Genomic DNA, 27,487 nt, shown 5'->3' with positions numbered 1-27,487 from the left:
CATTAAATGTACTTATTTATTCATCAAACACATTCATGCAAAACGACGTAGTGACAAGTAGGGAGGAACCTTGCAAAGGTGCAAACAGTATATTTTGTGTAACAAAATGTCTTTGGAAAGGAGCAGATTTACTCCATAAAAGTGTCTCTTTTTGCTATGCTGTGTGTATGACTCAGACAGATAGTGAATATGAATCACACACAAATGTCACTTCAAGGCTGCGATATTTCCCTTCAGCTTTTTGTTTTTTTTCCCTCTCTCTCATTTTTGTGCAGCTTGCTTTTCCTGAAATCCAGAAGCAATTTGCTTCATTTTCAGCTGGTTCAAAAGATGGTATATGATTTAATAATAATAATAATAATATAAAATTTAAAAAATAATGATTTTTTTATTTTATTTTATTTTGTATTTATTTTATTAATTTTTTTTCCTAAGAGCTCACTATTGTTCATTCGGTAATTTTACCGATTTGACATGTCATCATCATTGCTTTTTTTTAATTTTATTTATTTATTTTTTTTGTATGTGGGTTAGTATGTGCATGCGTGTGAGTGTGTACTCATTAGTTCACCTAAAACCTATTAAAAATCCCATACCGTTCACCTAAATCGAATACTTCCTAATCCAGCTAGAGTCGTGAGGCTGTCAGGAGACCCGAGTAAGGATCAAAGAAAAGAAAGGAAAGTGAAATCCAGCACCGACCAGACATTACCTACTACCCACCGGGTTACCAACCAGAGTCTTTCACCAACCCCAGAAACATCTAAATTCCAACAAATTAGGGAGACCTCAAAAGACCAAAGGAGTGACTGAGGAAAGGAAGGAAGCCTCCACCGATTCAACGATCGAAAATATAATGGGTTTAATACTTACGGTGTGTTCTTGCCATGTGTGGAAACATGACCAAATATAAAAGTGGTACAGTCCGCTTGTATTGGGGCCAGGAGTGACACTATTATTTTATTTCATATATATGCCATTATATTGTTATCCACAGCATCAGTCTGTCCATCGTACTTCATCAACAATCTTTTGTACCTTTCTCTACTGCATTTTTCTGAATAATTTCTTGTGTTGCAATATGAGCCAGGTGACATCAACAGTACACATACTAACAAAACACAAATCTTTCAACATTTCTTCATTGTATCTTTCGCGCAGCCACTCTGCTATCGCTCCAAGGTCGCATAAGTCTTTCTGTGCATCTCCTTGGTGACAATGAAATGGAAAAAAAGTGGGAATTACGGCACACCGTTTTTTCCAACAGGGGTGTCAATAAATCCGTCTCCCGTGTTTTAGCAAGCGACGCATTGTGACAAACAGCCACGGTGCCAAACTGCAGATTGAAATGAAGTCTCCGTGTATGCGCTGGAGCTCATAGAGGATAGATTGATCGCAATGATCGACTCCCGAAATGTAAATGAACCGTTAATCTTTGCAAGGGTAATTGGACAGGGCGCTATTTGCGTAATCGGCTGTCAAGTGGTGTTAGTTTTGAAAGCTTAGAAGTCACGAGTCGCTTTTGTTTGCTTTTCGCTCTTGCTCGTATCAAAAGACGGCTCATAAGCCAGTTGTGATGTTTAGACGGCGTGTGGTCATGAAATGTAGCTTCAGGTTAGTAGCATTTTGTCACCAGTTAACATTAGATTTGCCACAACGTTTACATATTAAAAAGGGATAACATACTTGTTAACTCTTTGACTGCCAGACGTTTTCAGAAAAGGGATGCCGTGGGTGCCAGCCGATTTAAGCATTTTGACTGATCTTTTGAGTGATCTTTCAAGGTCCACAGAAAAGTATGTGTTTGGACTATGGAAACACACATACTACCAAATGAAAGATTGGACTCTCATCTTTCATCAGAAAAAAAAGTTTGTTTCTACCTTATTCCGTTTTTGAGTAATCAACAATAGAAAATGGTTAGTTTCACCTCTGTTTTGAAACAAACTTCTTTTAACGTCTTTGGCACTCCTCCATAGGATTTTACTAAACGTTATTTAACGTTTTTGGCAGTCAAAGAGTTAATTGCCTGTTTAGAAATAGTTGTCAAATCTTTTGTTGTCACAGGCCTCGCAATAATCAACCATAATGTCTCTTTTAAATAACCACAGGCCAGAAAAAAAAATAAATAAAAAATATTTTTTTTTAAAAAAGGAACTTTTTTTTTTTTTTAAATAAATAACCACAGGCCATGCAGGTACAGTTTCCACTGCATTATTTACAGAATATCGACATGCTAAATCCCTAATTAGCTCATGTTTCTCTTAAGACTCCAACTGTGCAGCCTTTTTTTCATCCGTCAGACTGACGTGCTCCTCGTTGCTGCGGGGACTTTCTCCTGTGACGCCGCCATAGAGAGGCTCAAACAGGAAGTGATGCAAATCATTTACATACATACGATCAGAAGGTAGAGATAGTCGTTTCATGTTTTATTTCAATGCACCTCCTTCTGGTGCGCTCGCCTTGGCCACTAGGGGGTTAAAGATATGATACGCATTGATTTGATGGCGTAAGATGAAGATGAATAATTTGTCGTTTTACGTAGAAGATAAAGAATATATGCCTGTGAGTATTGTTATTGTGCGTACATATTTTACTGCAATGTTTGTGTTCTAATATCAATAGTTTCAATAATATTACATATCACAATAATATTATTTTTCAAAATAATTCAACCCCATCACTGACTCAAATTGACTGAGGTACAGAAATTGGGGCTGCTAATTGGACACCACTGTGGCCATTCACGTGCAGTGCAGACATGAGCACAAAAGTGGCTTCAGCATTCCACATCCTCCCACCTTTTCAAGCACGTGAGCCCGTCGTTCGAGTAAGAGTGGCTTTTGCCGACAAATCCTTCTAAACCCGGAGCTTGATCCAGGAGCTACTGTGACTCACACACTTTCAACTGCACGCGCATGAGACGTGGCACAATTTCTTCTCTGGCTCTCCCACTTTGAATAGAAATAGGGGGGGGGGGGGAGAGAAGGGGATTCAAAGCTCTATTTTCAGTAGGCTCATATGAAAAAAAAAAAAAAAAAGGATTATCTATATGGATAAATATAGATGGGATTAGCAGAACCGTTCGATTCGAAATGTGCCACTTCAAATATTGCATTCATTAATTTTTTTTTTCAATTCCACTCACCTCAGATGGCCTTCCTCTGCAAGGTTATTAAAATGATCGCCTGTAGGTGGTGCTGAATTAAAAAAAAAAAAAATCTCCAAAATTCTTGAGGCAGATAAGATGCTAAGAAGGCGTGCAGGAACATGAGTTGCTAGCAGCCAAACTTTTGAGTGTGATGTTATATTAATAGTCCTACTTTTGGACTTTTTCCATAAAGATATGCAGTTTATGATGCTTCCAAATTTGCTGTTTTGTGTGACTTCATCAACATCACAATCTGGAATTATGATATGGTTAGCCCCAATTTTAAATAATCACAATGCAGATGAAATGATAAGAGGGCATGTCTTGCTAGGAGCCAAACATTTGGATTAATGTTATATTAATTGCCCATAAAAATCTGAATATGCCTCTTTGCTGTTCGCTGTTTTGAATCAGAATCTGGTTTTATATCTATGTCGGAAGTTTTATATATATATATATATATATACAGTATATATATTAGGGGTGTGAATTGCCTAGTACCTGCCGATTCGATTCGATTGTGTCACGATTCATAGGTCACGATTCGATTCGATTCGATACCGATTAATCCCGATGCAAATCTATAAATTGATTATTGCGATTTTTTTTTTTTTACACAAAATTAGAAAATACTAATCAGTAAACATGTACATGTACACTGTAAGATTTGTATGAAAATGTATTTATCTGAAAATTCTGCCTTATAAGTGAGCCACTGCATTTAACAAACAGGTTGCAGTCTGTTTTACGTTTGAACAGCACTGAAATAAAATATTAAGGCTTAATGTTCCATAATATAACATTCTTCCATGCTTAATGTGTGAATCCGAACCTTAAGGAAGACGTTTTGTTGAATATTCCCATAAAAAATTGATGTTTAAAAATCAATTTGGCCGCATTTTGAATCGATTCGAGAATTGCGCGCTGTAATATCGCGATACATTGCTGCATCGATTTATATATATATATATATATATATATATATATATATATATATATATATATATATATATAAAATTTACTCAGATTCCCAACTGCTTGTTTTTCCACCAGCTCTCTGGTTCTCATGTTGGTTACACCTCCAATTGGTATAAACAAATGCGTGATATTTTTAATATTCACAATGTACAAGATGCTAAGAAGGCGTGTGGTAAAATGAGGAGTTGTGAGCCAAAACTTTTGAGTGTAATGTTATATTTAGTGTGCCATCTTTGGGGGGTTGTTCCACAAAGCTTGAGGATATGCCTCCTTCCCCAATTTGTGCTTTCATCCACTTTTATTCCAACAGCGCTGCAAAGCATCAATTAGATCCCACGTCCTCTTAAAGTGACAGTAATGAATAATTACCTCGTTTTGCTTCCACATCCAGAGGAGAAGCTTTAGGCCAGGGGAGGAATATACACACACTTTGGCACATATTTTTTCTCAGGTGTGATTTTTGTTCCCATGAATATGAGCTCTCCCAACTCCCCATCTAGCTTTTTAACGACGCCGCAATCTCCGATTGCCTCCAGCGACAGGGAAACTTTTGCATATTACCCGCCTCATATTACAGTGAGACCATTTTTCTATCCACTGGCTAGAAAATTCACATTTACATGTGAACCTGATGTTATGGACTAAATGATCAGAAGAATAAACACAAATACAGTTTGCACTATATTGTCAATAAATTATTATTTTTGGCTTTTTTTATTTATTTTTTTTTTTTTTTTAAAGCAGTTTTTTACCGAAGCGTATTGCATTCAATTGAAAAAAAAACCCAAATACTCCTATTTTTCTGACAATTTTTTTGGGGCAGCTTTGTTTATGTGTATGTGTATTTTTATTTTTATGAATATTTTTTTTCTGTTTTACTGAATATTTTTTTTCTGTCCAAAAAATATTCAGAAAAAAAGGCTGAAAAATATTATTCAGAAAAACAGGAGGAACAATTACTCAAAAAAACAACAACTGGGAAAACATTATTTAAAAAAACTGATTTTTTAAAATGTTTTTTTTTAACAGGAATTTAAAAAAAAAATTTAACCTCTGAACTCCAAGTGACTTGTTGCAGACTCGCTAATAGCGGAATCGAACACTTTCCGGCATACCTCCATATGCAATAAGATGCTCATGTTTACTTACTAACTCTCAATAAAGGAATTAATGTGTATACTGTATTGTGGTTTGTTCTCTAATCTCTGAGGAAAAACCCTTTTTTTAAAAAAATATTCAGAAAAACAGAAAAATAATTATTTTTAAAAAACATTGAAAATTACTCAGCAAAACAGAAAAAAAAAATACTCAAAAAAACAAAAGCTCCCATAAAAATTAGTCAGAAAAACAGGACTTTTTTTTTCAAGTGAATGCAATATGCTTCCGTAGTACGGAAGCGTATTGCATTCACTTGAAAAAAAAACAACTGCTCCTGTTTTTCTGACAATTTTTTTGGGGCAGCTTTGTTTTTTTGAGTATTTTTATTTTTATTTTTTTTCTGTTTTACTGAATATTTTTTTTCTGTCCAAAAAATATTCAGAAAAACAGGCTGAAAAAAATTATTCAGAAAAACAGGAGGAAAAATTACTCCCCCCAAAACTGGGAAAACATTATTTCAATTTTTTCATTTTTTTAAATGTTTTTTTTTTAACAGAAAAAAAAATATTCCGAAAAACAGAGCAGGTGTTCTGTTTTTCGGAGTATTTTTTTTTTTTACCTCTGAACTCCAAGTGACTTGTTGCAGACTCGCTAATAGCGGAATCGAACAATTTCCGGCATACCTCCATATGCAATAAGATGCTCATGTTTACTTCCTGGCTCTCAATAAAGGAATGAATGTGTATACTGTATTGTGGTTTGTTCTCTAATCTCTGAGGAAAAACCCTTTTTTTTAAAAAATATTCAGAAAAACAGAAAAATAATTATTTTTAAAAAACAGTGAAAATTACTCAGCAAAACAGAAAAAAAAATACTCAAAAAAACAAAAGCTCCCATAAAAATTAGTCAGAAAAACAGGACTTTTTTTTTTCAAGTAAATGCAATATGCTTCCGTAGTACGGAAGTATGGAAGCGTATTGCATTAACTTGAAAAAAAAAAAACAACTGCTCCTGTTTTTCTGACAATTTTTTTGGGGCAGCTTTGTTTTTTTTGAGTATTTTTATTTTTATTTTTATTTTACTGAATATTTTTTTTCTGTCCAAAAAATATTCAGAAAAACAGGAGGAAAAATTACTCCCCCCAAAACTGGGAAAACATCATTTAAATTTTTATTTTTTTTTTAATGTTTTTTTTTAACAGAAAAAAAATATATTCCGAAAAACAGAGCAGGTGTTCTGTTTTTCAGAGTATTTTTTTTTTCAGAAAAACAGGACTTTTTTTTTTTTCAAGTGAACGCAATACGCTTCCGTAATTTTAAAATAAAAATCATAATTTATTTTTCAATAAGGAAGGGTTCAGCGAATGTGCATAGGAAACTTCCGACAAGGTTAAGGACCACTGATTTACTCTAACTGGCAGACATTCACAGTATGTGGTTGGTTGGCATATAGTTACACAGTACGACAGACTGAGGGTCAGACTGTTTTACGGCCACAGTCTGACCCTCATTATTTCCCATGGGATTTTTTCATTTCATTTAGTAAGACCTTGGAGATTCCTTGCTGTATTAGTTCCAGCCGTGCCCTTGCTTCTTTTGCGCCCCCCGCCCCCATGTCGGCCTGAGAGTATCACCGGAGAGTTGCCTGACCTGGCAGCCCCGCGTTTGCAGCCACGGGACCTCCCGATGCTCACGCTCAAGCGCATCTCATCACCCAACATGAGCCGGCACAATAGGATGGTGAGTCAGGGGAGGCATGATGGTGAACACAGTGAGCTAACCTGGCAGCCCACGCTGTGCACTTCTCGTCGAGGCTGACCAGTTAATAATGGAATATTGTACCGTACAATGCCGGGTTCGGCATCAGGGAATTTCTCTGATCTCAAAATAAGACATATTGCTTATGGCGGAGTTCCCCATTTAGTTTGGAATGTGGCTTGAAGAACCGTCTCGGTAGTCCCTTCTGCATAGAGGCAATGAAGCGGAAGGACACGCAGCAGAAGCCAACGGGAATACAATTGTGCAGCAGGGATCTAATTTTACACATGCAAATGATCTTTGAGAAGATCAATGTGTGTTTATGCGGCCCTTTTGTGACCCTCTAAACACGAGGCTGTTTTGTCTCCTGACTGTACCTGCGACGCGTGCGCACGCACTTTTCTGAAGCGTTTTCAAAACTAATGATGAATAAACACATCGACAGATGTTTAAAAGAAGTCTTCCGATTTGCACATTGTTATTTATTTACACATATCTGTTGAGTGTAGGTTTCCTTTTTCGACAACATCAAAGCTGTTTAGAATCCGAGAGTCATCTTTCAGATTTTGAATTAATAATAGCATGAGACGGTTAGTTTTTTTTTTTTTTTCAATTCTAAAAAAAAAAAAAGAAGTTTGTGCCTATATATACATACAGTAAATACAAGTAGATTTGTTGGAATTTAGATGTTTCTGGGGTTGGTGAAGGAATCTGGTTGGTGGCCCGGTGGGTGGTGTCTGGTCGGTGCTGGATATCACTTTCCTTTGGTCCTTCCTCGGGTCTCCCGACGGCCTCACGACTGTTCGGTTTAGGTGAACGGTTTGGGATTTTTTAGTAGGTTTTAGGTGGAAAAAAAAAAGTAAATACAAGTAGATAAGTCCATGCTTCTGGCGTGTAACCCCCGGGAGACACTCAAGCCAGTGTCAACAAACGTGACGCTCCCTGCAAAGAACCACACTTCTAGAGCGAGGAGGAAACCGGCTACTTTATTTAGCCTGGTGAATGACATAAATATAATGTCTTTTATTGAACGAATAGTAAGTTAAAAGATGGAAATGATGTTATTTACGTGAATAAGTCCGAACGGGCTTTTCCATTCGAGCACAAATGAGCATGTAAACGGGAGTAACTCTGTCCGCCACGCATGTAAACGTGTTACCTCGATTGTTTCAGAAACCGGAATTCCGGAAGAAAAAATTTTAATTAAAAAAAAAAAAAAAAGAGAGCAATGATGATGACATGTCAAATTGGTAAAATTACCGAATGAACAATACTAAGCTCTCCAGAAAAAAAAAGAAAAAAAAGCATGAGACGGTTAACTACCTTTATACTTCTTGAGTCAAATTTGCCAGCTGTTAACCATTTTCCGAGCGCTAACATCTTTGCCATGCTCCTTGTGAGTGTTTTCATTTTGTATGTGTCTGTTTGGCTGCTCGTTGGTGAGTGTTGCTCGCCTTTTTTTCCACTTCGCTCAAGCTGCCGCCTATTTGAGTCCAATTCTGGCCCACAACCTCAGATGACTTTTATGGGTTTACGTAATACAGTATCCCGTTCATAACTTGTACGACCGACTCAACCCTGTGTGCTGAAACCATAATGGATGTGTCAAAAAACTAGAAACAGTTTTGAAAACCCGGATCCAAGTAACCCTGACAGAATGCTATTCCTCCATTTCCTGAATATAGACATCCTTTGTGGCTGACCAACTTCCTGTCTCGCCTCTGTGGGCTGCAGACACCGAGAGCTCTTCCTTCTGGTCCGCATCGCCATCCACATATGGATGAGTGCTGATGAATCACCAGGCCCGAAGGCGCTCTCACATGAATGGGCACCAATTTCCCGATTTGGCGTAATCTTTGAAACTTGACATAACAGGGGCGTGTCTAACGAATGCCAGACACGTGTTTCTGTGACGTTTTCCGTACACTGTTAATGTTGCTTAATCGCGTTTTGGGGTAGGTTCCTCAATTCCGTATTTATATGTGAGTGACAAAGCGCCACTTATCACGCCAATCAAAAGCCCTTTCGGCGTGTCTAAATATGGAAACAAACTCGGTTCTAATTATCATATGAATAATTGCCTACTGTTTAGCATAATTGCTTTCACGTCACGTTTGATGGCAGATCCCTTTTCTGGTATCAGATGCTGAAGTGAGATGCATATATTGGATATTTTTAAACTGCACAACTCCAGAACCGGGCCTGTAATTGCATGTGCATTTGTGTTGCACTTTCTTTCATCATTTCTAAAATAAGCAGGATGTTGGCATTGCATACCATGAGCTGATAGGGTGATCATAATTTGGCTTGTTCCAATGACCATACTAGTCAGGTGGAAAAATTGTAATCTATACAAACATAACTAGAAAATTATCCTCTTTGGTCTTGTTATGGTTGCACAAAGGAATATAGCAACTGCATAATATGCCCCATCCGACAGTTAATATGCTTTCAGGGTTCCTGTGTGCACAACTCTAATTATTTATTTAGGCTTAAAGAGGATATATTGTAGAAAATGTATTTTTTAATTGTTTGGATACAAATAGTCGGGCTGTGCACAAGCGCTATTCACTCACAGTCTGGATTTGGATTAGTGAACCTGTGGTTCTCTACTGACTACGTTTACATGCAGGCACTAACACTTTTAAAACCAAAATATTGGCAATATTAGGGTTTTGTAAGGTCATGTAAACACGCGCAATAACTGGAATATGCTTTTATTCAGATTTTTAAAAACTCGATTAAGACCCCTGGGTTACTCCTTTCATCTTCTTCGTCTTCTTTTGTTCTTCTTCGCTTATTTGATTAGTAAGGAATCGTGGTCTACGTAGTCATGACTTGTATGCGCAGCTCCGTCCTACTTGATTAACTCTTTGACTGCCATGGACGTTAAAAGATGTCAAGTAAAAACCTACGGAGGGCCGCCAATGACGTTAAAAGACGTTCTCCAATTTTTTTTACATTTTTTTGGGGAAACGGGTGGAGGAAAGCCTTGGCCAGCTGTGGTGAAAGTTTCAAGCAGATTTAGTTAGCCTAATGACTATTTTTGGCCCCTAGATGGCAGCAATGACTCTCTTTTGACAAGATTGGGTAGGCGTCAGTAGAGGACGTGAAGCGGAGCTAGAGGGGACAATGGCTGGGGAAGGGAAGAGAACATGGCGACCGGTTGCAAGCAGCTCACGCTTAAGCTGTTTTTTTCAAAGACGAAAAGCATTGACCAACGCTAAAGAGCACATTGATGATGATGATGATCATCATCGATGATGATGATGGTGACTCTGAGGTTGGAAGCGTTGACGCGGCAGTAGAAGACGTGAGGCGGAGCTAGATGGCTGAGGAAGCGAACAATGGCGGTTGCAAGCAGCTCACACTTGGCAATTTATTTCAAAGACGAAAGGCATCGACCAACGCTAAAGAGCACATTGATGACGACGATGATCATCATCGATGATGATGATGGTGACTCCGAGGTTGGAAGCGTTGACGCGGCAGTAGAAGACGTGAGGCGGAGCTAGATGGCTGAGGAAGCGAACAATTGCGACCGGTTGCAAGCAGCTCACACTTGGGAATTTTTTTCAAAGACGAAAGGCATCGTCCAACGCTAAAGAGCACATTGATGACGACGATGATCATCATCGATGATGATGATGGTGACTCCGAGGTTGACGCCGAAGTTGGAAGCGCTGACGCGGCGGCTATGACAACGTCATAAAGGTTCACGGGCTAGCGATGCTAACACCGGAAAACGCGGAGCACAACCGAGCACGCTCAGGCGGACGTTCAATCGGACGACGAAGAGTGCCCCGAGTCCAATGCATATTCATCGGAGGAGTGGGTACAGTCTGCTACTTGCTATTCCCCGGAAAAAAAGGCCGTCAAGAAAGTGTAACGTCTGCACGCGAAACGGACAATCGAAGTGAAACGTATCTGTTGTGCAAATCCTGCTCCGTCTCCTTGCAATGTTACAAAAAGAAAAACTGTATTTGAAACATCCACATAATTTTAAATAGTACCACAGTTGCACACATTTGTAAATAGTTTGCGAAATTGTTTTGTCAAATTGTTACACTGTTGAATGGAAATAAACGTATTTTGCAATCTAAAAACACTTTTTCATTGTTGGTGAAAGCGTTTTACAGAAGTAAAGCACTATTTAGGTGTTTGTGGCATCATTTATGGACAAAAAGAAGTGTAGAATTCACTAGAGTGCATGAAATAACATCGTTTCACAAAAATCTCTTTTTCTCCGCTTTTTGTTTTAAAACAGAGCATTTCGGTGAAACTAACCATTTTCTATTGTTGATTACTGAAGAACGGAATAAGGTAGAAACAAAAATGAGAGTTCAATCTTTCATTTGGTAGTATGTGTGTTTCCATAGTCCAAACACAACAATTTCTGTGGACCTTGAAAGATCAGTCAAAATGCTTAAATCGGCTGGCACTGGCGACAACCCGTTTCTGAAAACGTCTGGCAGTCAAAGAGTTAAGGATCCTCCCTTGAATTCATTGATTTCTCCACTGCGGTGTCACGTTATTTTGTGTCTCACGGCGAAAACGCCACAGTTTGTGCCTATATACACATACAGTAAATACAAGTAGATTTGTTGGAATTTAGATGTTTCTGGGGTTGGTGAAGGAATCTGATTGGTGGCCTGGTGGGTGGTGTCTGGTCGGTGCTGGATTTCACTTTTCTTTGGTCCTTCCTCGGGTCTCCTGACGGCCTCACGACTCTGGCTGGAAGTGTTCGGTTTAGGTGAAACGGTTTGGGATTTTTTAATAGGTTTTAGGTGAAAAAAAAAAAAAGTAAATACAAATAGATAAGTCCATGCTTCTGGCGTGTAACCCCCGGGAGACACTCAAGCCGGTGTCAACAAACGTGACGCTCCCTGCAAAGAACCACACTTCAAGAGCGAGGAGGAAACAGGCTACTTTATTTAGCCTGGTGAATGACATAAATATAATGTCTTTTATTGAACGTATAGTAAGTTAAAAGCGGAAATTATGTTATTTACGAAAATAAGTCCGAACGGGCTTTTCCAATCGAGCACAAATGAGCATGTAAACGGGAGTAACTCTGTCCGCCACGCATGTAAACGTGTTACCTCGATTGTTTCAGAAGCCGGAATTGCTGAAGAAAACATTTTAATAAAAAATAAAAAATAAAAAAAATAAAAAAAGAGAGCAATGATGATGACATGTCAAATCTGTAAAATTACCGATAAACATTACTGAGCTCTCCAGGAGAAAAAAAAAGAAGAAAAAAAAAGAAACCGGAATTCTGACCTTAACCCGAATATTGACTGCATGTAAACATAGTCAGAGTCTCCAAACGTTCCAATAACATAACAATAAACTTGCTAGATTTGTTGCTCATCACATTCGTTAGCTTTGGTAACCAAAGCTATACTCAGCATTTGACTGTAACTTGCTGCAGTTCTGTATCCTTTTTTACATTTCGGCTGTATAAAAACACAATCTTTAATACATATTGAAGACATACCGCAAGCACTCCCAAGCAATAGGGCTTTAAGGTTGTAAAATTGACGGAGCAGTCATTGAACTATATCAAGATGTGTAGGATGGAGCAGTATCATGCAGTGGATATGCGTAGGAGAACCCCACAGTCAGTGGCCTTTGCTGACTCAGTGAGTCATTATTGAAGTTGAGACGTAAGTCGAGCTGTTATATGCTTATGTAAATACTCTTGAGGAGCAAAATACTTCGGTACTTCTTGGGTAGAAATAATGCTGCGCTTTGCCATCTCGTATATTCTTGTTGGGGCCTGTTAAATTCTAGTGTAGTGACTGGAGAAGATCCCATATATTGTTGTCTAAATGGACGGTTTTCCACCAACTTGAGTGTTGCCATTGGGGACGGTTGGACAATCATAGTCTCATTAAAAGCTGATTCAAGACTCATTTTGTATACCAACCCCATCCAAGTTTGGAAAAAGGGCAAAGTTATTTCTGCACGTTGAGTCAAAGTCGATAAATTGTTGATGTCATCCATAAATGTCCTACAGTATATAAATTTGCCAATTAGAAAGATTGTCAAAGATGTGAGTTTAGGGTTAGCAATTAGTTGACTGCAAGCTTAAAATGTTGATGGCAAATAGTAAAGCTGACTAAACGGTTTAACAGCTGCTGTTATCATTCTCATTAAAACATGCTGGTCTGGCAATTCCATTCATTTCACTGGAGAAAATTGATTTTTTTATTTTATTTTTTCTGGAGAGCTCAGTATTGTTCATTCGGTAATTTTACCGATTTGACATGTCATCATCATTGCTCTCCTTTTTTTTTTTTTGTACCGAACACTTCCAGCCAGAGTCGTGAGGCCGTCAGGAGAGCCGAGGAAGGACCAAAGGAAAGAGAGGAAATGAAATGAATGAAGCGTGTCAGTCAAAGCAACACGCTGCATGCTGACTTTTAGACGGTACCAAAGACATAGGTTCAAAAGACCAGCACACATAATCGGGCTGATTTTGAAACCGTCAAATGTTATGATATGAATGCATAGCTCTTAGCAGTGTTGTCTCCTAGTGTTTTCGTTTTTTTTCCAGTCGAAGACGGTGAGCAAAGCCGTTGCAAAGTTGACACTAAGCATGGGAAAAGGGAAGCAATCAATGACGGGATTCTTGGTTTATCAGCTTGGCGGCATGAAAGCCGAGAACCCGCGCTGGAATGAATCGATGCCTCTCAATGAGTTAAAGTCCTGTCATCTTCACACGAGCCTGCTCGAGTAGGGAATCGAGTGGGAGTGGCCACAACCTATTCCGCCGGTACCTTTTGGATTATACGCCGTCAGTCGTGGTGTGAGCTTTTAACGTTCCTTTTGAAGTTACCAAATCCCTAAGCGGCGGTGTTAGAAAACCTTCAGCATCAAAAATGTATGCCGGCTCTGCATGCGTGACAGACAATGAAGGCGGTAGACGGGATATTGTGTAGCAGTCTGTTGCTTTGATGTTCTGCGGTAATCAAAAAACGAGTATTTTGCTTCCTGATTTAACGACGCCGTCGCAAGTCTTTATTTATTATTTTTGGACTGACAGAAGCAAATGAGTATCATGTTCATCTCCAAGTAATGCTGGCGGCCTCGCCGTCACCCCACGGTTTCCTCGAATGAGTGTGTGTCGGGCCTGCCCGAGCTCAATTTCACACGCTGCATGAAAAGGCAGACCAGGTTGTCATTCTTACTTAATCCATACAAGGCCCAAGGCTGCGTGGGTGGATTTGGTCCACGACGTTTCTCTATTCAACTAACTATTCAACTCTGCCTGCTGACCAAATAGCTTCAAAGTGGGGTTACTCGCACGGAAAAGCGCCGCTCCTTGGGTAGACTTTGAAAGAGTTTACAAAATGGCAGATTTGTCTACAGCAGGGAACTTGTAGAACTTTAGTTGTACTATATAATACTCTTGGAATGATTCACTCATAAAATAGAGATGGGTATTGTTGGAAAACGTTTCTTGTTTTCCGCATGCTCACAATGTTGATTATCAGAATCAGACAATGAGATCGTGAATTCAGGCTTCCTTCGAAGGATTTATTTTCAGAAGCTTTTGAGACAGACAGAGAGCGGCCAAACGCCGCCATCAACAGTATTTACGTCCCATTTTGATCTCTCCAATCCATGATGATTGAGGAATTTTGCAGTCAATTCATAGAGTTTTTGGAGGTGAGAAACAAAGCTATTATAGTTAACTCATTCACTGCCATTGACGGCTACAGACGTCAAAAATTCATTTGAACTATTTCTATTAGTTTAACATTTTTTTCCACTTTTGTTAACAAGAGTATGAAAACCTATAATTTTTTGGGGGTACATTTAGAACAGATATAAAATTTTTGTTTAAGTCATGCTATTAATTACGATTAAAATGGTAATTGCTTGACGCCCAAAATTTTTAATAATCTTTTCTTTAAAATATAATTTAGAAAAGATTATTAAAAATTGGGAAAAAATAATTCCAATTATTTTTTTTATTTTAAAAGAAAAGATTATTAAAAATTTGGAGCGTCAGGCAATTACCATTTTTAATCGTAATTAATCGCATGACTTCACTAGTTAACTCACAATTAATCACAAATTTGATATCTTTTTATATCTGTTCTAAACGTACAAAAAAAAAGTTTTAGCTTTTCATACTCTTGTCAACAAAAGTGGGAAAAAATGTTAAACTAATAGAAATAATTCAAATGAATTTATTACGTCTATAGCCGTCAATGGCAGTGAATGAGTTAACGAAAACAACCGGGCGTGAAATAACATAAAAAGAAGTGTTTTAAAAAAGAAGATAAAACCATCTTTAAAAAAGTCCTTTGCTTTCAGGTGTACACCCTAAACTGGTCGCCAGCCAACTGCAGAACAAACAAACAAACGTTCACACCTATGCAAAATTTGGTGTCGCTAATATTTTAAGCTAACATGAGTGTTTTTGTAATGTCAAATTCCGAGATTCAAACCCAAAATCTCTCCAATGTGAAGTCAACAAATTTTATCTCTACAACCTCTTCACTTCCTTGCAAGGAACAAACAAAAACAACACACATTTATCCTGTTAATTGTTTCACAACCAAGTTACCAAGGAGTGTTACTTACGCAACAGCGACCAAGCTAATGACTAACCAGAATCTGACACTGATCCAGATTTTATTGACACTCCAACTGAGTAAACTCATTTGACCTTGACTGTTCTATTTGCCGGTATGTCATCCCTTCTACTCCAAACCAGTTCAATGTCGAATTTCAGCAGATCATTCAAGTAGCGAGTGCAGAAAGCTTCGTCATCGGACGGAGATTTGTTTACCCGGCCTTTGCTATTTACATTTGCGGCTTTCACGCCGGAGAGACGGGCCATCGGTTCCCGAGCGGCAGAGTTATCTCACGCTGATATCCTGTGTGGATAGACGCAGTAATAAGGACATTAAACATCTCCGACTGCTCAGAGGTGACCTTCTTGTCGCAAATATGAGCTATGTGTTTTTCGGGAGCCGGCCAAGATATAGCGGAGATGAAAACATCCTTCTATGAGCGTGGGTAAAAGCCACACCATAAAAAGAAAAAAAATGGAAGTGAGCCGAGTGTTCCTATTTAAATATGCAGCTGAGGTTCTGTTATTTATATCAATGAATAAGACGCCTTGTGTCCTTCACTGGTGATAAAAGTCTTCTTGGTGTGTTGTTTGGTACCTCAATCCGCACATTATAGGGTAAGATGGACTTTGGGCAAGAGGTGGGGTACACCCGGTCAATCGTGGACACCAGGGGTGTAACAAAACAGATTTGAAACGGAACATCTTCTTTTTTTTTTTTCACCCTGGAGAACCCACGGGGTCAAATTTGGCCCCTATAAATTATGCTACTCAAATAACAAAGACCTTTTTCTTTTTTTTTACAAATTTAACTTCAAAAGTCCAGAGTGCCACTTCTGACCCCTGCATGGGGCCATCTAGTGGATGAATATTGCACTTACATGAGCCAGAGTGGTGGTGACAAGATGGCTGCCAACATGCTGTTTTGTTGAGCTGGAAATAAATCCAAACAAAACCATCTTCTCAGCAAACCATCAGATGGTAAAATTGTGTTTTTTTTTTTTTTGTTAATCTATTTCATATCATGTTGCAGAATGCCTAGGAGTATGTTTTATATATATATATTGATAAATTATCAACTCTGAGCTAGTTAAAAAAAAAAGGGTTAAAATTGAAAAAACATATATTTTGGTGTTCAGTGAACTTATAGCAGTCATTTAATGTATAATTCATAATTTTCCAAAGAAGAAAAGGCTTCTTGGGTTCTCCAGGGTTAAAGATGCAAGTGCATTGAATTGAATAGTTCCCCTTTGAAATATATCGATATACGTATCGAATCGTCTTTTATTGATTTATCCTAGAAGGAAATACTGACAAGTCCCACTCAGTCGAACGGAATCAAATCGTTCCACTTTTACCTCAAACCGTCCTTGAATCGTATCGAAAACTGCATCGAATCGAATCATCTTTTTCAATATCATTCACACTCACTGTCACACACATGGACCATTTATCCATTTATTTTCTATACCGCTTGTCCTCTTGTCATACTTCCAAAACGTCAAATCAATCCGTATCGTGTTGGCCTTACGAATTTCATTTGTGGAATTAGTGAACACGTAGGACGTCAGTTTTGATCCAGCGTGATCCACAATCACATTACGTTACACTTTGATTTCATCAGCCCATAAAGCACCGGGGGGGGGGGGGGGGGGGGCACTCGTTTCCAACGGCGAGTTTGGATTATATCAGCACGGGTAGGATATACAGTCAGATGGATATACTGTAGCAGGAGTCCAGTTTTTTGAGGACACCTGACATGCTCAGCTTCTTCTTATTTGAGGGGTCTGTTGTGCAGCTCGCCGGTCGACAGGCCACGGAGCCAAGCGGAAACACGCTCTGACCCCATACTGTCACTGTTTCCTGTTGCCGTCTGACTAGTCACTGGCTGTCAGGTGCCAGCGCTTAAGAATAGCAACTTGGCTTTGCAGCAATCCTCGGCGGACTCAGCTGTCTGTCTTCTTCAACGTGTGGATTGCTTTCATTTTTAACAGTTTTTTTTTTTGCACATGCTGGCTGGTTATTGTAAAATATAAGCGTAACTGACAATGTAAAGGAATACATTTGTTTTATTATGTACGCTTTGGAAAACAGATGAATGTGAGGGAGGCTGGCGACCGAGTGAACTTGGGGTATTCTCAAGAAGTCATTTTGTATTTCTCCTGGCATTGGTATTACAACTTGTAAAGCCATCAGACTCTAAATTTGTCATACAGCTTTTAGTATACTGTAAAATTGCTAAATTTTGCTTTTATCCTGGCCAAAAAACTGTCATTGTGGGAATGCTGGATTTTTTTTTATCATCAAACAACGCCCACATAATACTGGCTTCAAAAACTCATGTCTTCCGGGGTATTTGTCGTCTGATCCCACATTTCTTACAGTATTCGCACAATTTAACATTAAATATGAACTTTTCAATGGGACTGATCCAAGCCCACTTCTATACATACAACTGACCATTATTACCAGCGGTCTGATACCGCTCAGTGGTGCATTTGGTAAATTGCATTGTCCAGTACCCAGGAGGTTGCGGGTTCGAATCACACTTCTTACTGTACATTGCAAATATATCTATGGCATGATGGCAATTATGCTAAGGGTATACCAACTGAATCTCATAATTCCACTTTTCCATCTTAATGAATGCCTAGGTGGCGCTTTTGAGTGATTTTTTTTTTTGTTGTTGTTGAATTTTTCAATTGGATATTATTAGTTCCAGTTTTCCATCTAAATAAATGGAAAGTACTTTCAGATAACACTTTTTGCCTCCCGAGTTCAAGTGTTCTTTCTATTCATTTATCTTTCAACTACAATTAATACTTTGTAATTTTCACATAATTTATCCTTCAATTTACTTCATAATCATTCAGCTTAGCATTCAGCTATTAGCATTTAGCATTCCCACACAATTTCTACAAAAATTGCACTTAGTCTAGTATTTTAAGGAGACACAACTGCCCAGACTTGATTTCAAAAGCACTTTTCGACCAGAAATTCAGTGGAGGTGATGAACAAAAACATTTTTCCCGGATCCTGCTTTCCAACATATGAATGCATCGCACCATAGAAATAATGGTGAAGTGAAAGGAAAAGACTTACGGAGGGAGTGCCACTCATCCTGCCTTATTGTCTTGGTGATATTATAGGAGAGGTTTTTGGGTATTGTGCCCGAGGAGTAGTGGTACTTGATGTAGGAGCATCTTGCAATGGAACCTGCAGAGGGAAAAGGAAATTAAAAAAAAATTAAGCACTGAGTTGAAATACAGGTCATTGGTAGGGATTCACATTCGTGCATGAGGCTGAATTCCCATTGAAACCAGAAGGACGCATGGATTCAAATGCGGCCTCACTGACTCAAAGATTGTGTAAGCTCCACGGATGACGACAGCTGGATGCTATCCAGCAATTTTATATACGCGGGTGATACAGATCAGACGTCTGCAGTTATTGATGAATGAAGTCAACAAAAGCACACTGCTGAAAGCAACTCTTGCGTATTAGGCTCTGTTGTCTGAGTCATTTCAACATATGCATGCAAGTGTTTTGGTGTTGTTTGAAAACGACACACACAGTTTGTGGGAGTTCGAGAATGCCAGCAACGTTGATTTTCATGCATTTTGTGTCAGATTGCACAAAAAATACACCCTAAAGCAGTGGTTCGATCAAACACAGGTTAATAAGAACCACTGCCCTAAAGGTTTTAAGACAAAAACAAAAACAAATATCCACTTTCCTCAAATCGTTTGTTCAAATACTATTGTAGAACCACAATGAGCGGGGAATGATAATCCTGCATTTTCATGGCCCAAAAAAATTCAAGGAGTATCAGATTTTGTGATGATCAATGAAAACACGGTCATTTTCCCCCCCAACTTTCCATTGGTAACAATCTGGGTGAGCTGTGACCATAATACAACCACTTTCCAAACTCAATTTTGAGCCTGTAAACCATCGACTTTCACAAAAAGTAAATATTTATTCCCACATTCTAATTTAATAGCTGCTGCTTTTCTTTGGACATCATTACAGCATGTCCACTCTAATTATCTCTGGCGAAGCTGGCAGGGTTAGTGAACACTATACTATCCGAGTCCAGGGAGATTTGCACTACACAAACAGAGATCATGAGGATATCAGTCGCCCGCCCCACCCCCCACCCCCCCACCCCCTATCCAGCCTCCAGCCGGTTTCCCCTGCAGCCATCCACACACCCAGAAGATTGCAACGTCTGATAATGATAATTAGCCTTTCATGGCTGTCACTGCCACAGTCAGCACCCATTCGCTCTTAGAGAGATTTTGATTATGATAATAACCCCCCCCCCACCCCCAAAAAAAGAAAAAAGAAAAAATGCTTATATATATATATATAATTCTAAAGTGCATCTAAAACTGCTACAGCAACATATTCATTGCCACGGAAACCTGTTTTAAAATAAAAGGTGTGCAAAATCAAGACAGCGTGAATTTGGCAGGAGACTGTAACTCAAGGTTAAACTATTCAGCGGGAGGTTAACTTTTCTTCTTGTAGGAGCAAAATTGAAAAGTCTACTCTTGTTGTTTTCCAATGTTCATAACAGTGCCTCGGACCTCAAAAGTCTTCCAATCGGCATGATGAGTTGATTTCGTAATCCGTTTCATTTGCTTCAGTGCCAATCTGTTGAAATATGTCTTGATGTGAAACCATGACATGGCCCACAAGGTTGGAGAACATATGGCGTCATTGATTAATCAACTACAGGTGGTGGGTGGTGTCTGGTCGGTGCTGGATTTCACTTTCTTTTCTTTGGTCCTTCCTCGGGTCTCCTGACGGCCTCACGACTCTGGCTGGAAGTGTTCGGTTTAGGTCAACGGTATGGGATTTTTAAAAAAAAAAAATTTAATAGGTTTTAGGTGAACTAATGAATACACTCGCACACACGCACATACACATACTCACCCACATACAAAATAATAAAAAAAAATAATAATAATTTAAAAAAATGAATAAATAAAAAAATAAAAATAAAAATAAATAAATAAAATTAAATTAAAATTTAAAAAAGAGAGAAATGATGATGACATGTCAAATCGGTAAAATTACCGAATGAACAATACTGAGCTCTCCAGAAAAAAAAAAGTAATCAACTACGACTGGAATGTATTTCATCACATGATCGTCCATGACAAGAACTCTTTAGTTGGAGCAAAATCTCAATACATGCTCCAATACGGTTTTATAATACAATCTATTGATTTATCAGTCTTGTTCATACATGACCTAACACATGAACTGACTGAATGTTTGTCTCCGGGCTGACACCAAGGGTCTCCCGTTACTTCAGACCCGTGTCTTCTGTGTTTGAAGTAAATCTCTCCTCTTACTCTCAGTTGATCCAGGCAGCTTTGGACGACGCGCTGATGTCACAGAGCAAAAGAAAAGAAAAAGACAGCTGATCTAAGGAAGTCGAAGGCCTGTAGAGTTAGGGAGCTCAAATGGATTTTTCCCCGACGCTCAAGGAAACCACAAAGTGCTGGGGGGATTTTAAATGGGCCAATAAAGCCCACCTGTTTGCAGCTCTCCAATAACCAATGAACACTTACACTTTTGTACTCCTTAAGGTGTATACATGAAGGAACCCATCATAGGGGATAATACAGTGTAATATAATTGACTTCCACAGACAGTCTCGGATGCACAGAGCACTGGAAATACACTTTGTGATTTATGTCAGCCAATCACAGGGCACAAACAAGATGCCACACTCTTTTTACACTTAGTAACACAACTAGAGCTGTGAGCAACTATATAGGGCCCTTGCAACCCTGGCCACGGGGTACTTGCATGTTAGGGTATTGGCAAATAGGACAAAAACCTTTTAAAATATAAATGTTTAGCCAGGCATTATGTGTGTACAAAGTTTCATGAGTTTTCACCCTGGTTTAGACCCTCAAAAGCGGCATCATTTTTCTTTGCAAACAGTGCATTGGCATGGCAACAGCATATGATGAAATCAACTTTCAATAACTGTTTATTTTAAACAGCTTTTTTTTTTTTTTTTTTATTTATTTATTTATTTATTTATTTTTTTATTTTTGTTTTATTTTTTTTATCTTTTTTTTCCTGGAGATATTTTAAACAGCTTTAGATGAAACACACAAAATTTGACAATCGTATAAAATCTGTAGGACTTTATATGATCTCTATAAAAGGACCAAAAAAAAAAAGACAACAAATTCGGAAGTAAATCAAAATGGCGGACTTTTAGCCTATGGGCTCAAAAACATTTTTTTTTGTAGGTCGTGGGCTCCCAATTTTTGTGGATCTGGGTCAAACGTACACCCGAAACTGCTTCAGTAATTCCGTCATTAAGAAGGAATTTTGAAAATTAGATGTCCTGCCCCCATCATATAGTGCGTCGAAAACAATTGCAATTGTTTGCAGAGAAGATGAATACAAAAAAAATCCTACATAAACAATAGGTACCTTGCAACGGTCACTGCTCAGGCCCTAATTAAACCTGAAACCGTGCTTAAAAGTGACGTATATTCCCACCCGGTTGATAACGTACATTGCTGATTGGGGCATGAACTATGTATGGGGTATGCTGTGCTAAAAAAAATAATCGTATAGTATATCTGTGTGGCCTGATACCAAATATCAGTCCACGAATCGGTGCTTGTGGAACACCACTCTTACAGCACTGAATCCAAGTTGGTGGCACAATCCTGTCCTGTCACATGTGTCACATGGACTGCATATATTCAGCTCTCTGTTCCACTGTGATGGATGACTAAGCATAAAGCTGCAAGATGGACCAGAGATTTCTCTATCACTTGGGTATTCTCCCTTTCCATAAAGTGACACTCATCCTAAGATGGAAAGTGGAGCTCTGAGTAAATCATTCGACTCTCCGTCCCATACGAACGCTTGGAATGTGTGGCGGAAAAAAAACAGTGCAGCACAACAACAGTAATTAACCAAGCATCTCCTTTGGTTCCTCAAGGATTAGCGATGACACTTCTTTTTCCCGTGACATTTTTTTTTGTTAAGTGAAATACTCCAGTCACCACAAGGCCAGCCAAGTGCGACATCACTAGCGTTTCTCTCTCTCTCTCTCTCTCTCTCCGCCCCCTAAGTGTCAAATAACAGAGATGCATGAAAAAGATACAAAGTGACAAGATGTTCTATCATTACAGTACCTGACGAGCAAATGACCTGGGAGTCGAAATCGGATAAGTAATTTTGGTATTGATCAGACAATTTGCCGGGACATCTACTCCTTAGTGATGCCACCACTTCTTCAAACGGTCGACTGGATGATGGCTAGTGTCCACATCGAGTGACAAGTGTAGTTCAGTTACTAGTGGATCTGAACTCATTCACTCCCAGCCATTTTCACTGAAGCAAGCCTCTTCGCTCCCGAATGTTTTACTGGAATTTGACTGATTTTGCAAGGCCCACAGAATATTGTGTTCTATTACTATAAAAACACAGAACGTACCAAAAGAAAGATTAGAGTCTCTTCTTTCATCAGGGAAAAAAAGTATATTTGTATCTGTTTCCGTTTTGCAGCAATTAGCATTAGAATATAGCTAAGTTTCATCATTATTCACAAATCTGTTGAAAACACTGGGGGAAAAAAGTTTGTTCCAACATGGCCCTGGTTGAGCTCTTATACTCTGCTGCCACCTGTTGGCTGTTTTTGTAATTACTACCATTGCTTTAAGTGACCTCTTCAGGTTAGAGGCTGCATCAAAGCCTTCTGTATGTTCTAGCATTAAAAAAAAAAAAAGTTTTTGGGACCATCGCAATATTTAAAATAGAACGTTTTTATTGCACGTTTTTGGGAGCAAATGAGTTAAAGTTGCCATGCGGAAAATAATCGTAATTGACACAACGTGTGTGACAGGTTTGATTCATTCATACACAATGTAATTCTGTTTGGTTTATGTTTAGTTTCTAAATCAAATTGTGATGAATTTCTTAATCGTCATTGCACCATAACGGCACAACGATAATGACTTCAACAGTTACAACCCCAGTCACAAAACATGAAAATAACAATGACCTACAGAGAGAGATGGAACGGGAAGCCTGGCGGGTCGCTAGAGTCCGCCCCCTAAGTTTCTTAGATGAAAAATAACGGAAAACATAAGGAAGTGTTCGGGTGAAAAAAAACAAGGCCCAAGATGTGTTCCTTAAAAGGGGGGGGGGGGGGGACACAGTATTCACTAGGCGCCTCATGTATGAAGTTTTCAAGTTCAGATGTATCAAGAATGAAATGAGCGTGGGAATATGCAGCGCTTCACGGCAACTCCTTGGCAGGCGTACGCAAGTTTTTCTTTCTTTGGAGCCGTTGGCGAGTCGTAGAGGTGATGCTGGGCTTGTTTTAGTATGAAAGCCAAGCAAGTCTTTGTACATGAGGCCCCTGGAAACTACGGTAACCACAACTGGGAGTGACAGCTTTTTTGTATTCACCAGCTGCCAAGCTGCAACTTGTTGTCAAATATCTTGACAAAAAAAAATCTTACAGGTGACGGCGCATATCTTGAAAAATTCATGAGTTTAGCTACCAACGGATAACCTTAGCAACGACCCAGTCGGCTGTGCGACCGTTATATGTATGTTAATTCCGCGCACTTGCATGTAAAAGCCTTCATGAACAAGAGGGCGAGAAATGGGAATAATGTAATTCCGTGCTGGCGATCCGTTCAATATCGTCGCGCATCAATCACCACATGTTCGTCTACCGTCCACACTTTCATTTCCTCCTGTGTGACATTCATCTCCACTGCGTGCGGACACCACACAAGCTTAATCCTTGAACCTTTTTTCTTATTTTTGTCTTCTTCTTTTTTTTTTTTGCATTTTGCACCCAGTAGACACATTACATTACACAAGATTACACCCCTTCACAGAGAAGCACTGTCACGACGGCGGGTGCATATTGCTTCCGCTCTCCCGGAATGGATTTCCAACTCAGTCATTTTAGCTAAATTGCCCTTCAGCTTTCCGCAAACATCTCGGAGACAGACACAATTTCCATTCTCGTAAGTGGAGAGACTGACTGCGCTGTAGGAGTGGAAAGGTGCAGAGGGAAACAATCTGCACTGCCCTGTCCTACTATTTCATAAAAACCGTAGACTGGTGGTGGTCAAAGTGTGGTACGAGCGTTCCGTCTAGTGGTGCATGACTTACAATATATTTGCTTTCAGTCTTTCAGAACATTTTTTTCTCAAACAATTTACAAAATACATTTTTTTTTACGTGGAATATATTTTAACTAGAAAAATTCCCGCGGAAATTTTGAATGGGACTGCTGACTCTTGCAAGGTGGAAACACGCATGTACTGTACTGTATGTAGTACTTGTAGCAATAGTAGTAGTGGTATAGTAGTTGCACTTGTAGCACTTGTAAAAAAGCAGTATTTAAATAGCAGTCCATTACATTTAATAGAAAAAGTAAAAATTAAAAAAATAATAATAATGTTTTATTTTTGAAAATGTATTTTAAAAAATGGAAATGAGCTGAACAGTTTAAAATTTAAACGATTGAAATCGGTCAAGAAATGTGGAAGTTAGGCATAATCCACATAAACTAAAAGTATTTTACTGTCCCTTTAAGAAACATGCATATTGACGCACACGCATTGGACTAAAACGTTGGAGAGAGACGTCACGCACCAAGCCTCTCACGACTTAACGGTTCAAGATGCTTAAGGTGAAAATAAAGGTACTAAATGACACCTTAGCCAAATAAAAGTTAGTTTGTCTGAAAGAAGACACTCGTGACTACAAAATGTGAGAATTTGACGTCTAGTAAGAAAAGATTGTGGCCATGGTGACGACTTGAAGTGAAACTTTTGACTTTTGCGCGATCTACGGTACGGGCCGCATTCTTGCGGAAAAATCGGTGGAAGATTAAAAAATAAAAATAAAAATAAACCCCTTTTGTAGGATAGTAATATGTGCTGCTTGCTTCGCAAATTGCTTGCTACGCTCAGCAGTCCCATAATTAACAAATCTGGACGGCAAAGAAGAGTCTTTTTTAAAATTTTTATTATTATTCTGCACCCCACCCCCACAATCGAATAGATGTGAACTCATTTTTGCATTAAAAAAAAAATGCTTTAAATGAATCTGGAATGCGATAATTTCCAATTAGATTTTTTTTCCCTGAGATAAATTGCCAGTCTGGAATGGACATTGACCGCAACAGGCTACTTGCTACATGTGGTCGGATAATAATGCCATTGTCTGTAGACTTGGTGAAGCAGCATGTGGTACATTACCCGAGATTATTGTCACAGGGTCTGGTAAAGTAGAGCAGATAACTGCAAATATAACACGACAGATTTGAATAGTCATCCAAGCAGGAAGTTTTCTATCTATACACTTAAATCCCACTCTTTTCAAAAATACCGGTGGCAACATTCAAAAATGGATTTAAGAGTATATTATTATATTACAATTAGGGGTGTCAGGTGAATACATTTTTTAATCCTAATTAATTGCATCACTTCAATAGTTAACTCAAGATTAATCACAAATTTGATATCTGTTCTTAATGTACAATACAATGTACAATAAAAAAAATGTCATACTCTTGTTAACATAAAAGTAGAAAAATGTTTCACTAATAGAAATATGGTTGTGGGCGTGGACTAAAACTAAATGAGTAATTTCATAATAATTGATAAAATGAAGTTATAATTAAAAATATATACTGTACTGTAAAAAAACAAGTGTGATATTGATTTGTGTTGAGGTCATTATTCTGCCACTAGATGGCATAATTGCATTTGTAAGGTGTTGGTGACAGCTCAGTGCATTTTTCTTTTCATATTAAGAGCGATCTAATCTACAATTAAGTAACTTGTGAAATTCTGCACATTTTTTAAATTTTAAAACACAACTTGGCCGCAGTCTCCAACAAATATATGAATTATTATTAAATTTATTACTGCGAAATTTGGAATTCCCCACTACAGACTTTCCAAGTAAGGGGTGTTAAAGGAACTTTAAATTAACTCAAAATTATTTTATATTGTTCCCAAGAGGCTCTTCATATTGACTCTAATTGTAACAGTTTTAGTCATGTTAGTCAGAAGACCTTGTGTGATGCATTATGGCAACGCTTTGCAATCTCTCCTTATTAAAATATTACAGTAACGTAGATCAAATATTACCACAATGCAGGCCCTTTTGTTGTGGTTATGCTTTTTTAAAATGTCTTAAATTTCAATAGTGTGTCTCGTAAGTGTCATTTTCACCTGCTACATTGGGCCGATCAGGTGTCGGAACACACAAGCAAACAAGAAGATTATATAAGTAAAGGAATTCAGAAGGTGGGAGTTCATCATCTTTTTCAAATATTCTGGACATTCCAAACAGCAGCATTAATGTCTTAGAGGGGCTGTGCCGCAATGTAGCGCCTCCCCCAGTGGCAACGCGAGCCAGCTGCGTTTGTCATCGGCGCTCGTGGCAGATGGGAGCTCGCCGCCGCTGCCTCTGCCGCTGCAGTTCAAGCCCCCGGATGGCCTCATTTTGTTGTGACCCACTTCAACGCTCCCTCTCGTTGCTCCCCGCCCATCCCGCAGCCAGGCTCGCGGGATTAACGTGGAAAGCTTCGGGCCGGGGATGCTGTTCTCCCTGCTCGAAGGATGCGAATGGGCAGATGGGGGAGGGGGGGGGGGGTTGGCAGGGTTTAACTGGTTGAAGGGGTGGGGGTGAAAGTGGACCACCCTGGAGTCACTAATAGCAGCTGTCTTTTATTGTAGCCTTACAAACATCCTAATACATTTCGTGTGTGTGCTGAGGTTCGAGTGAGCATCCAGGGAATAGCACACATACAGTTGGCCAAGCAATTTTTTTTAGGAACATATGTCTTTCTGAGGGCCTGAACCCTATTAAACATGACTCCAG

At 38.8% G+C, this 27,487-nt stretch overlaps 1 protein-coding gene across 2 annotated transcripts in view; it reads right to left on the bottom strand.

The window, feature by feature from the left end:
- The window catches only part of tmem178bb (transmembrane protein 178Bb), an 86,479-nt gene that overhangs the window by 25,892 nt on the left and 33,100 nt on the right, over positions 1-27,487 (bottom strand). For both annotated transcript variants that reach the window (XM_077545096.1, XM_077545095.1), the window contains one exon: positions 18,680-18,793. In XM_077545096.1, coding sequence (XP_077401222.1) covers positions 18,680-18,793 — 114 coding nt within the window. The remainder of the gene's footprint in view (positions 1-18,679; positions 18,794-27,487) is intronic.

The sequence above is a fragment of the Vanacampus margaritifer genome, chromosome 15 (assembly GCF_051991255.1).
Source record: "Vanacampus margaritifer isolate UIUO_Vmar chromosome 15, RoL_Vmar_1.0, whole genome shotgun sequence".
NCBI lineage: Eukaryota > Metazoa > Chordata > Actinopteri > Syngnathiformes > Syngnathidae > Vanacampus > Vanacampus margaritifer.
This window is presented reverse-complemented; position numbering and strand designations above follow the sequence as displayed.